This window comes from Eptatretus burgeri, chromosome 11 (genome assembly GCF_056783735.1).
Source record: "Eptatretus burgeri isolate ZD-2024b chromosome 11, Ebu_testis_v1, whole genome shotgun sequence".
Classification (NCBI taxonomy): domain Eukaryota; kingdom Metazoa; phylum Chordata; class Myxini; order Myxiniformes; family Myxinidae; genus Eptatretus; species Eptatretus burgeri.
Window position 1 is genome coordinate 2,706,466 of NC_140971.1, and position 13,695 is coordinate 2,720,160.

The window sequence follows — 13,695 nt, forward strand, 5'->3', positions numbered from 1 at the left end:
AACAAAACAATGTGGGGTGATGGGGGGGATTTAAAGGTAGAGGAATAGGTAGGGTGTTGTATTGTGAAGATGTAGAGGTAGGAGATTGTATATACCAGGACATGGTGGAGAAAGTTTGTACATAGAGAGAGGGTGGGGTGGGTCGACGAAAGAATTGACAGGGAGGATTGAAGCAAAAGAGGTGCAAGAAAAAAAAACAGCAACATTGCAAAATAATTTCTCAGGTTGGTGATGGTAAGGAGACCATGATGGAAAGGGCAAGGAGGTATGGCAGGTCTTCGAACGAGTACGCAATGGAAGGACCACCAAAGACAGCACACTGCACAAGGTAGATACAAGTGAAGTAGTTGAAGAAAAGGCAAAGTGAGTATTTTGTTCCAAGTTAAGCAAGTGACGAGTGAAGGGGGGGTGTGCAAGGTAAGGCAAAGTGATAAAACAGGAGAGATGAGGAGGTGAGACAGAATTTGAGGTGAATTGGAATAGGAGGCTAAGGCAGGAAAATAGATGGGGAGAAAGGGGTGTGTGGGGGGGGGGGGTGTGAAGGGCTTTAATCAAAAAAAAAAAATACAACAAAAGCAACTAAAATAAAGTAATAAAAAACAGAACAACAGTTTAAAGGCTGTTTATTGAGCTAATTTGCATACAGCCAACATAACCATACAGGAAAAGTAACTAACGTACAGTCAACATAACTAACGCGAAAGAACAAAATTAACTTGGAGCTTTGGAGAAGGTGAAATTAGTAAGTTAGGGTTAAAGAAAGAAAGAAAGAAAAAAACAAGAATGCATTGAAAGGAAGGAGACGATGGCGGCGGCGAGGGGGTTATGTTGGTTGTGTGGATCATCGAAATGAATGGGCAGTGAAGTAAATGGTTTGGGATATTTGGATGAATCGATTCCCCCGACACGCTGAGAGTGGATGACAGGAGGAGTTTCACTGTTCATCCGATTTGGAATGGAACTTGCATCACGTGACAAATTACCTGACAGATGACAAGAATCAATTCTGACGTCTGCGTCGGGTACTCGGATCTTTTTTGTCATCGTTAAAAAAAAAAAAAAAAAAATTCATGATTGTATCCGGTTTTTTGACCCCAAATCCGGAAGACGAACGAAAGCAGGTCTTTCCAACCATTCCTGATGAAATGACGAATGCTTTGGAAGCATCAATTCAATGGACAGAAGATTAGATTTTCTCTCGAGTTCCACGATGTAAAGGATTGGAGGGAGTCTGAACGATGGTATTAATGTGGGAGTTAAGAAAGTAGATATAAAGGATGAGAGAAAATTCCATGAGAAACAAGATGTCCAAAGAATAGTTATTTGGCAGGAAAGGAGGAGATCACATCAGATGTGAAGGTGGTGGAAAAAAAAAGGAAAAAAAGCTCCAGCAAAATAACTAGTATACAGTCAACGTAACTAACGATACAGATAACATAACTAACGTCAACATCAAAGTAACTAAGAAAATCAACAAAGCAAATGTTTGTGAACATTTCAAGGGATTGGGGGTGAGGGGTGGAGGAGGAAGGAAGGGGTGGAGGCAGAAGCAGAGAGATAAAGACCAAGTTCTGCTGAGTGGCACCAGCGGCGAGTGCACCAGCAGTGACAGAAGACGAAGACGGGATGATAAGAAAACAAATAGCGAATCATTGAGGGTTTTGGGAGGTGTGAAGAGAAAAGTTGCTCCACGGCATGGAGGGAAACAAACGAAGTGCGGAGAGTGGGAAAAACATGAATGCTGGCAAGAAATGTGATTAGAAAAGAGGGGATTATGGGAAAAAAATTTTGCCAAGAAGGGAGTGCAAGCTCAGAGGAAAGTAAAGGGATTGAGATTTGAAAGTGAGTGCTAAAGAAAGGATTTGATGGAAAGCTTTTTTAAAATGTTAAAAAGTAATCCCATCTGATGCTTTGCCATTCTGGACGTTTAAAAGGCTTTAAAGCAATCCTTTAACTATTTGGACATTTGGCAAATGACATCCCTCCAATAAAATAGACTGTCGTTCTTCCTTTTACTTACAAAGGAAATATTTCTCTATCTTAAGTCCCCTGCGGCCCTCGACCCACCTACCACCACCACCTCTGGTTAGTTACACTTCATTTCCATCGTCTCGCTAGTCTCATCCCCAGCTCCCACCTAAAAAACAAAAATAAAAGCTTCCCTGCCACGCCCTCATCTCCCATTCGCCTCCTCTAATCACATGAATTTGCCATCATCAATTTCCGTGGCTACATCACACCTCTACTTGTGTCCTTTGCTGGTTTTAAAGCTAACCTGCAAGACACGCTCCCCTAAACGGTAGCCATTCAAAGCAGCGACTGCTTGCCCGGCCTCCTCGTGATGCGGCATCGTCACAAATCCAAAACCCTTGCACTTGGATGTAGCGAAGTCACGGATCACCTTCACATTTGTGACTGCACCAAAAGGACCAAAAAGCTGCCAAAGAACTCTCTCATCTGCTTCCTGACCGAGATTGTACACAAAGATGGACCATCCACCATGTTGGTTGTATCCCGGGTTTCCGAAAGCTCCGGTCGCGGCCCCCCCACCGTAGCACCCGGCAGCCCCCCCCAAACCCGGTGAAGCTCCGATCACACTCGCAGTAGCAGCTGCTCCCACTGCGTTCCCTCCAGGAGGTCCGTACGCTCCTGCGACAGGACCAAGGATACCAGGAGGTGCAGGGCCGCCTGCTAGGCCCTCAATTGCCATTGGGGAAAATCTGGACGAACAAAAATGAGAAAATAAAAACGTTAAATGAAGCAAGGTAAAGAACAGAAAAAAAAATTTGTATACAGTAGTCAGACTCATGGAAGAGTGAGAACACACAACAGATCAGGATGCAGCATAACAAAAGCAACAACAGGAGGAGGTGGATATGCAAACAGCGGGCGGAGGGAGGAAAAAAAAAAACGGAGATGGACAAACAAGGGATGCAGGTGATTATGAGAGGTCGGGGGAACGCTAGGGCCTGGACAATATGGATACAGAAACAAAACTTTGGGTGGGGGTGATATAACGGGTGTAGAAATATGGTTTTGGATGGGAGACGATTTGAGATGGTGGCGAATAGCTGTCTTGAAGACCTGTTGGGAATAATGAGATTGAAGAGGATGTGGAAGTTAGTTTCACAGGTGGGGAAAAAAAGAGGAACGAATGCGTGGAAACACGTAGGTTTCCCTGTCCAGTGTCCATCCACCGTGTATCCAAGTTGCTGGGAAAGATGTGGGGAAAGAGGGGGGAGGAGGTGGTGAGGAGGATGGGTTAAATTGAACTACAACAGTCTCTGCACTTTCCATAGGTTTAACCTTTTAAATCAGATCAACATTTTAAAAAACCAAAATAGGATCTGATAAACCTGCAGCTTATCTGAGCCTTGGCCTAATGTTGTAACCCAAATTTGGGAGCATTCTGACTGGTGGGTCGGAAGAAGATTTTTGAAGGAATTAATGCGATTTTCCAAAAAGTTGACCAAGTTGGCCCTTTTGACACATTTCTGGACACGTGATCCCTTGACTTCCCCAATATAACTTGCATCCCCACCCTCGCCTAATGTTGCAACCAAACTTCGGTCGCATTCCGAGTGGTGGGTCGAAACAAGAAGATTTTGGAAGGGATTTGTACAACCGCCATTTTGACACACTTCCGGTCACGTGATCGGCATGGCGTCTGCAATTTAAATTACATTAATTTCAAAACATCCTAAGTCAACTTTATTTAAATTATAAACCTCAAAATAGTTCTCTCACCTATAGTAAAAACCTTAACCTGAAAGCAATTGAATGTTTTCCCGACTGTACGGATCATCAGCTGGACACCATTCTTCCTCAAGGTTTTGATCCTTTCAGCCCAGGACCTCTCCAAACAGTGGATCCACAATCTCCATCATGGATCCACATCAGTAGATTACCTACATCAGTCGATCCACAACCTCAGTTATTTCCAGGTGGTCAATCAACCCATCAATGCAACATCACAAATCAAACTTTACTCGCTGGAGGATTTAATGTCGCATCACAAAGTTACAACTTCCATCACACATTCCATTCAATGATGATATAATGTTGCGAATCTGGAAGCCATGAGCACACAACATACAGGTCCTATAGATCAGTTATATCGGTAAGTACATGTTGCCAGTTAGGGTCCCGACCCTTGTCTAATGGGTAATTAAATGTTTCTGCGCTGTGGAGTTATTTTAATAGTCAGGTTTTCTTTTCGTTTATTTTTACACCACCAACGTCAACGCCAGGAGGGAGGGAGGGTCGCGAGGAGGCAGCACCCCCCCCACCATCCTCCTCTGAAGAGATGTGTATAATTATCGGCGCGGTCTGTGCATTCGGTGTTCTGGTTCTGGCAAGAACTGCGCGTTCGGTGTATTCCGGTTCTGGCAAGAAGTGCACGCACGGGTTCTGGTTCTGGCAAGAAGTGAGTGTTCAGGGGTTCTGAGAGTTCTGGCAAGAAGTGAACATCTGCGCGCAAGGAGGCGGAGTGAAAAAGCGTCTGCACACGGAGTCGGCGGTGCCAGAAAGGGTCCTCTCCTGCCAGCTTTCGCCCTGCTGACTTCGTTTGCCCGGAGCCCGGTCGTGAGGTCGTCTGGATCGTGCTGGGGGTCCAGTCCTGCCCCGAGGACTTGGTCCTTGAAAACCGTATGAGGCGGACAAGTCTGAGACAGGCCACAATCTGACGGCATGGTGGAGAGGTTCAATAGAACCCTAATTCAACAATTGACCCTCTTCACCGCCAATTGTCAGGATGACTGGGACGAACATCTCCGTTGATGGCCTACCGCTCGAGTCAGCACGGAGCCACCGCCTGCAGCCCGGCGCTGCTCCTGTACGGACGGGAGCTGCGAGCCCCCATCGATTTGCTGTGCGGCCCGACGCCTGAGCGTCACAACGGACCCCCAGGGAAGGGCTACGCAGGTCAGTTGGAGGAAGGCATGGAAAAAGTCCATGCCTTCGCTCGCCGCCAACTCCAACAGGCGGGTATGAGAATGAAGCGCAGGTACGACCATCGGAGCCAGGCGAGTGAGTATCCCCCGGGGATGAAGATTTGGTTCTTAAATACCCGGAGAAGGAGGGGCAGATTCCCGAAACTCACCTCACCCTGGCAGGGCCCGGGGGTCGTCCTGGCGCAAATTAGTGACATGGTCATAAAGATCAGAATGGGGCCACGGTCCCTTCCCCGTATCGTCCACGCTGACCGGCTGAGACCCAATAAGGGCGACCTTACACCCTCATGGATGAATTGGACCGGAGTAGCCGGAGCCAGGACCACTGCTCCCGCGGAGACACAAGGCTCGTAGTTCCTTGTCCCGAGTACATTCCCCTCCCAGGATGTGACAAGCATCCTGGATTGGGCAAATGAAGCACTAATTAGTGGGATGGGTTAGTTTAGCTAAACCGGCTTCATGGGGACATGGGTTGTTCCTCATGGAGCCCGTGGAATGAGTTATAGGGATTTCAGGTCAGATTTCGAATGGAGATGGATTTTCTGGAAGACATAGACGGACATGGAATGTGTAGTGGGGACGTAGCTTAGCAACGTAGATTAACCCTTTAGAGCCCCAGGGATTATTTTTTTGTTCACCCAGAACATTTTGTGGGCTCTTGAGGGTTAAAAGGAACGTGCGTTAGGATAAGGGATTACGAGGGAGCACGAGATAGTTAGGGGAACATAGGCAGAGTATGGAGTGGATTGAAAAGTGAATGAAAAAATTGAAATGTACAATGAGTGAATGTGGGACAGCGGGCCCAAGTGTGAGTGGAGTGACTGTGGAATGTATGGTGCGAATGAATGAGTGGGGGGAGGAGTGAAACCCACCCAAGTGATCCCAGGGTCAGTTTAATGTTAGTTAGTGAGTTAGTTAAATTTACTAAAAGGTCGGTTTGTTGTTGGTGTTGAGTGAAGGCACGATACCCATTTGGATGGGTGCAAGAGTAAAATTGACCGGCTGGGAGCGTGACGTGGGAAGGTGAGTACCGAGTAGTGGGCACCCCAGGCACCGAAGTAGTCGGCCAGAGTAGGCCAAGGGTCTAAGGGATCGGGATAGTGTACTGGGCACGGGCGACCAGCAGATTAGGACCCGGAACACCAAAGATGCCACGTGGGCATGGAAGGGGGGCAATGCCAGGAAGGGCAACCCCCTTGCTCATAGGGAGCAGGTAGGCTCGGAGACAGCCTCAGGGCACGGGGGTGCCATAGATAGAGTCCGGCAGAGAGGGAATCCCTGCCAAGTGAGCTACGCTGCCCAGCCACGAAATTGTGCAAGGGCACGAGCGAAAAATGGAGGGCTAGGCCCAAATTTATAATGGACACTTACACAGGCGGCAGGAATCATGGTTTTTATAACCGATAGTTTAAATGACAGGCGTTTTGGAAAGCCTCGGGGTAGTTTAAAAGTTAATAAAAAGTAGGATAGTTAGGAAATCTACCCCTTCACACCATCCATCCCTTCGCTCTCTGTAGGCCGCTGGACCCACCTCGGGTTAGATTGCTGAACGCTGAGGAGGCCATTCTGTGCATTTGTTGGGCCTCAAGGCAGGACGCTTGGTCCTGGTGAACAGGCCTCTTCCCTATTCCCCTCCAGAAAGGGAACGTATGGGTTGGGAGTAGAGTAGATGGACAGGATAGGTTAGCCGGACAAAGACGACAAAGGGGGTTAGGGAGACGAGATTATAAAAGAAAAAATAAAAATAAAATAAAAAGGGGCTAAATTTGTTTTGTGTTGTAAATTAAGGGAGTGGGTATGGACAGACAGGCAAAGGCTATAGGTTCGGGGGAGACAGTAGGGTAGGTCCGAGCCCGTTTTCAGAGTGGCCGGCACCACCACACTTCCTCCAGACACACACGGAACGAGACCAGAGGCCAGCCAGCTTTACCTGCCGGCCCGTGGTGCGGTATCGCCTGTTCCGCATGGCCTTGCCATGCCTTATTCACCTGCCTCTGCCATAACCCCATGCCTGCTAGCCCTTATTTGCATTGCCCCTGTGTCATCATCCTCAACCATGTGCCCCAGGATCATTCAGTGTTTTTCAAGGACTGCCCTGCAGGCAGCCACACCACGGGGACTGCATTGAGCAGCCCGAGCACCGTTTCTTGCATCCAGTCCAGTTCGATTCAGTTCATTTCAGGGAGGAGCCAGGGACTGCATCGGGCAGCCGACTACCTCCCTGTTCTTGCACAAAGGCGCCAGAAACTGCATTGGGCAGCCTGGCTACCTCTTCAAATGGCCTGTGGGATGGCATATGGCATGCCGTGTTAGGGTGAGTTGCCTACAGCAGCTGAAGACTGAAAAAAAAAGAAAAAAGGTTCAGTGACAAAAGAGGGACCTTTTGAACAGGCCCTGAAGACGTCTGACCTTCATTGCGGAGCACTCACCCACACATAACTGTTGACATTGCTATGCCTTTTTCCCACAGATGCCAGCTCCTGGGCCATGGTTAGTGCAAATAGATAAGTTAAGAATGTAAATGAGTTTAACCCACCTGTGTGTTTGTCGTAGCGCCGGCAATTTTATTTCAGTCGTCTGAACGAGTCTTCGTTAGTTACGCAGCGCATGAGGTTATTTATTTTTGGGACACGTGTAAAAAAAAATAAAAAAAGTCGCACTCAGGGTTGCGAAGGTAAAATGTACCAAAGGAAAAGTTACACATGCTGGTCACACGAAAATGTGATGACTCGGGAAGAGTCTGTAAAAAGGGGAGGGTAGTGTTGCGAATCTGGAAGCCATGAGCACACAACATACAGGTCCTATAGATCAGTTATATCGGTAAGTACATGTTGCCAGTTAGGGTCCCGACCCTAGTCTAATGGGTAATTAAATGTTCCTGCGCTGTGGAGTTATTTTAATAGTCAGGTTTTCTTTTCGTTTATTTTACACCACCAACATCAACGCCGACAACACCGCATCACCCTCACACTCACATTCACTTCGCTTCCTTCACCTCGCTCTGGCCGACGTCATGGTGGGCAGAGTTCAAGGAGGAGCCGCGTGGTGGCCCTCGACCAATCAGCGTGCAACGAGTGAGGTGACTGTCGCCCGGCCAATCAGATCCCGCGACAGGAGGAAAGGGCTCCGCGTGATGTCACCACGCCCCCGGGCTAATGAAGGAGCTTGCCGCCCGTTTTGGCCAGTGGGAGAGACGAAGAGCGATTTTGCACGCCAAAACCAGCCAGTGAGAGAGGGTGGGTCGTGAGGAGGCACCCCCCCCCCTCTGAAGAGGGGGGGTATAATTATAGGCACGGTCTGCGCATTCTGGTTCTGGCAAGAACTGCGCGTTTGGTGTGTTCTGGTTCTGGTAAGAAGTGCACGCACAGGTTCTGAGGGGGTTCTCGTTCTGGCAAGAAGTGCACGTTCAGGGGTTCTGAGAGTTCTGGCAAGAAGTGAACATCTGCACGCAAGGAGGGAGAGTGAAAAAGCATCTGCACACGGAGTGGTCGGTGCCAGAAAGGGTCCTCTCCTGCCAGCTTTTGCTCTGCAGACTTTGTTCGCCCGGAGACCGGTCGTGAGGGCGTCTGGATCGTGCTGCGGGTCCAGTCCTGCCCCGAGGACTTGGTCCTTGAAGACCGCACGAGGCGGACAGGTCCGAGACAGGCCTCAATAAAGACCATTTGGTCCGATTATTTGGGTGTGTGCGTATGTGTGATTGTGGCACCAGTCAGATAAATAGTAAATTGTAAAAGTGCCGTGCTGTACAAACGTGCCTTTAATAATCGGTTTAACTCTGCTCTTGCGTGCTTCCCTCGTTCCTCGATTATTATTGTAAATAAAAATCCCCATTTGTGAAATGTATCCGCTCGTTCGTGTCCTTTCCTCCATTGACTTAGCATGCTGCGTGTTGGGAAATTAGCCAGGCTGTTGCCGTTGTAACGGGATATTTGGGACCGACGGATCTCGGCGATTAAACCGCTCGGATCGCACACAGTTCGAGTACGCTAAGCGGCTCGTTCCGTACGGGTGCCATCGTGGGTGTGGAGACTCGGTAAATCGCCACGTGGTCTCTAGGTATTTTGAAAATTGGCAAATAACCATGTACCACGTGGTAGAAATATTGACCCTTCACGGTCCGAAAGGGACCCGTACTTTTCCAGAGTTTTCCGAAAAGGTACGATCTAAATTCCGGGCGATCGGTCAAGCCGACCCTGCAGCTCCATCTAGCGATCGTGCTCGCAGCCTATACCCGGCCCTGCAACAATATATTGTGATAAATCACTTAATCTCACCAAGTCATTCGCGTCAGTCGGGCTTGGATAATTTATTAATTTATCAGCATTTTTCTTATTAATATTTTTTGCTGAACTATATTTCTGTTGTTCAGCCTGTGCCTTTGTGTAATAATTTGATAAATCAATATCCAGTTCTTGGGATACACCAAAGATAGAACCATCTTGACCAACATGAGTCATATATATTAGATTAAAAATAATGTCATTATAAAATATATTTTTGTTAAGTTGAAATAACACATATAGACATAATTGACCACAACACTTGGAATTTAATTCTTGGACTTGAAATGTTTGATAAACACCATTCTGTAAGAATTTTATTACTTCAACAGGTGTTGGAAGACCAAAACTATCAAAATAATATTTGTTATTATTCCCATTATTATTACCACCGTTCCCATTATTATCTTTTAAGTTCATAATAATATTCTTTGAATGTTTCGACACGTTTGCTAATTCATCCGTCATACAAATAACCACATTATGAATTATTAATTTCTTACAATATTTGATAAGTTCTAAATTTGATATTGTATTCTTTCCAAATTCTTTAAACCACTCATCAATGCTCATTTATTTATGAGAAAGATATACCATTACCCCCTTTAGTTAATTTTACACCTGCTTGTGCGATAGAAGAAAGCATATCTCCAACTAACAATCTCGCTTTATCAGGCAGACTTTTAAGTTTTTCAGCAAAATCTACAATTATACCACTTCCACTAATTTGTTTCTCCAACTCTTTGTTTTGTCTTTCCAATTATTTTTGAGCCTGGAGTTGAGCCTTCCTTTCGATGGCAGTTTTCACCACTGCTGAAATACCACCCGTCAATGCTCCAACCGCACTTAAACCAGCAAATAAAGGAATTAGAAATGGGAGAAATCCTCCACTCGTCTCTCTTATTGAATATTTCTTCAACATTGGTTTTGACATTTTAATTTTAAGTGAGCCAGGATCGTTCAAGATTTTCACCTGTTCTCTTGTGAGCAAAACATCAATTCTTACTGCTCCTTTTCTCTGAATTGTATTAACGTTAATCAAACAAGGCTTTTGATTTTTGAATACAAGATAATAGTTTATGAAGATTGATTTGATTAACATATACCCCAGTTGGCACTTTACGACTCATTTATTTATCAAAAAATTATGAGACTAATTATAACACCATTATCTGTATTAATCTGAAATTCTGTTTCTTCCAAAAGCAAACAATATGTATCAACTTCTTCACTCTCTTCTCTTTCAATGTATAGGGAAGTATCCACTCGATTAGACGTTATAGTTTCCTTTTGAGCACTCAGGTCATTGTATACAGACTTTCAAATGCTGTCATATCCAAAATAGGTTCTATATTTCCATTGCTTTCACACACCTTTTGGTAAGACTTGTATGCTTCAGCATAATCATTTTTTCCCCAATTAATTTCCAATCTATCTTGTGGATAAAATGTTCCATCCAGAGAAACACGAAGTTGTTTCACCTTAGCATCATCACTCAACGCATTATTGTTTTCAGTAGCAGTGTCACCATTTGTTTTTGATTTTTAATGAGCCACAGATATCGTGGCTTTCCTTCCAGAACACCCAAATTCCACATGTAAGTGGTTTGGTTCAGTTTAACGTGTTGGCATCTTCTTTTAAGGTATGATACATCGAGTGGTTTCTTTGAGTTAAGTCTTCTATTCAACATCTCTTCTGTTTTAAGATTCAGAGTATATTCACTAACATACCAACTAATTTCATCAATTAGAAATTTATTCTGATCAGAAAAAGCATAAGCCACACCAAAAAGCAATCTATTTTCATTTTCATTCCTTTGTCGTTGAAATCTAATTTTAAGACCATACAGAACTTTATCATGATCACAAAATCCAAATATACCTTTCAGAGGAACTGCCACAGTAAGACTATAACCTGCTTTTGCATCATCATTACACATTCCTTTCCTTTGACTATATCCAGGGACTGTGTTTGTTCCTGTTGCCATATCAGGAATAAAACCTTCGACAGCCCGCTTTCCCATTCTCCCACTAAATGAATATAGTGTAAATTTCATCATTTCAAATGTAGCAGAGACAATCAACCGCTTCAACTTGTTGTGTTCCAATGTACAAACGAACACGATCAAACATTTTCCAGAAGAAAGCATTTACGAGTGTAGCGTTTGTGTTATTCACAGCCTTAGTGAATGTAAATTTACACAACAAGAAACTTTCGGCTGGATTCAAATAAGTTTGTTGATTATTTATTTCAAAACTTTTTGTTCCATTTGCATTCCAGTCTGTTCCAGTTATTGCATTTACCTTGAAGTAGTCTTCCTTTTTTGTTATCATCATTTTTTGTAATCATCCAAATGATAGATACTATCAATTGCTTCCATACTTGTATTTATTAAGGAAAAAAAGATGTTAAAACTTTTGAAACCCTGACCCAAGTATTTGAATTATTTTCTGTCATTCTTGGGGAGACAACTGAGTTTTGCCTTTCTTAATTTCCTTTATTGCTTGAAATTTATGACATTCCTTTTTGGCATGTTTTATACTCTTTATAGCACCCGCTACATTTCCCACAGCAGAAGCAGTTGAAACAATTAGGTCTTTATGTTTAAGAATAGTTGAACCTATACCCATGAGTGTATCAATTATCCAATCTCCTTTTTTTCTAAATTGATGTCCGACACCCCTTTGTCCCTTATATTAGGTTTATAGTATCCTCCACCAAGATACATACCTTCACCCTTGTAGTATGGGGAAAGGAACATCCCATCCCCAGTAATTATTTTATATTTTCCCAACTCATGTTTCCTCACAATAACCATGGTATTTATTTATTGGAAAACTTCACGTTGGAGAATTCTCATGGATACAATTTCTCCATTAAAAGAAATCATGCGATTATCTTGGTCGGTTATCCTAAAATTTACTCTGTATATGGTTGTTCCTGACACAGGTCGATAAACCAGATTTTTGGGTTCCATATTGAATTTATAACCAATTGGGGTTGCGTTTGCACTGAATAAAAATATTGTATTTATTCTTATTCCATCATTATAAGCGCCATCATTCAAATCACAGTGAATTAATACCGAATTTATGCCTGAGGACATTTGAATGACATCATCACTGTACAACGTCCCATTAGTTTCAATCTTTTTTGAGGAGAAACCCAATAACTCTCTAAATGAATGATCAATTGTGAAATCAATCTTGTAGTTATTTGTAAGTTTAATCGTTGATTTTGAAGTATGTTTTTGAATATCTGTAACAATATTTTTTGGTTCATCACCCTGTTCTTTCATAAGGAGAGCAATTTCAGAAATTTGAGAAATCTCATATGCTCCAGGTGAAACTGTTATCGTTTTGAATCCACTTCCCGGATTATCACTAAACTTGTCATTTTTCTCGGTGATGTTAAATAAGGTATTATAAGTTTCCATGAACAATAAAGACGCCTCATATTCTATTGTTGCGTCAAGTTTTGGTGGGTATGGGAATGAAGATGTGTGGTCGCTTGTTGTGAAATTAAAACTAAGGATTTTGCTTCTCGTCTTATTTAATATGGGATAAAATGTCTGTATTGACATGAATTAATTATTTTCATGTTAATCAACTGCTCTAAAATGGTTGATGCTTCATTAAAACAATTGTTATTTCCACCCTTCTTACAACCTAACAACAATAACAGTCGATTAACTAATTGTGATGGGTCATTTGTAAGAAAACTAACACCTGAACCAAGGCTACTTAAAGCCTGAATAATGTGTTTCTCCTTCTCATTCTTCATACTTTTACCAGATAGACTAACCCTATAATTAAGAGAGTCCAGCAGGTCAATATAATACTCTATCATCCTTATTTTTCATATCCAATGGTTTATCAAAATACTTTGATTCATCCCTCACAGTTGAACCTTGTTTTCCATCTTTTGTGAGAAGAAACATTAATCTCGGAGTTAGTTTAACAGGGGGTTGAGCAGAACTCAAGAACCTCAATTCATCATTAAATATCAATCCCTTTTCTTGAACAAGATGAAATATTGCTGGTTGTTCTGTTGGAATGAGTCCTGCTTTGGTTTTTGAATCCGCTGAATATTCATTGTTTTGAAGAGCCTTCACAATATAATCAGGGGTCGATTCATCTCTTCCAGTTGTTGAAATAATCCATCATCATTTTCTAATTCTCCTTCATGCTCTAATTCTTCCTCCATCATTTGACTGAAATCTTTTAACATTTGGAGTTTTTTCGGAGTATATTCTATTGTGGGAACTGTGGAAGCATCTATAATTTTTTTCTTGGGAAGTTTTTAAAAGTGGTTGAAAAAATATGTTTTCTTTCAAATGCTTCCTCACCCGTTAGTTTTTGTCTGCGTTTCTTCTTTATGTCTTCCTGTTATTATACAACTTTTGAAACCAACTCTTGATGCTCCTTAAATCTTCTTGCTGTTTCTTTCGCATCCATTTATTT

At 43.4% G+C, this 13,695-nt stretch overlaps 1 protein-coding gene across 2 annotated transcripts in view; it reads right to left on the reverse strand.

The window, feature by feature from the left end:
- Window positions 1-606: 606 nt before the first annotated feature.
- The window catches only part of LOC147016304 (ELAV-like protein 1), a 116,831-nt gene continuing 103,742 nt past the window's right edge, over window positions 607-13,695 (reverse strand). For both annotated transcript variants that reach the window (XM_085844913.1, XM_085844914.1), the window contains exon 7: window positions 607-2,720. In XM_085844913.1, the coding sequence (XP_085701039.1) occupies window positions 2,243-2,720 (478 nt within the window). In that variant the 3' untranslated portion in view covers window positions 607-2,242. The remainder of the gene's footprint in view (window positions 2,721-13,695) is intronic.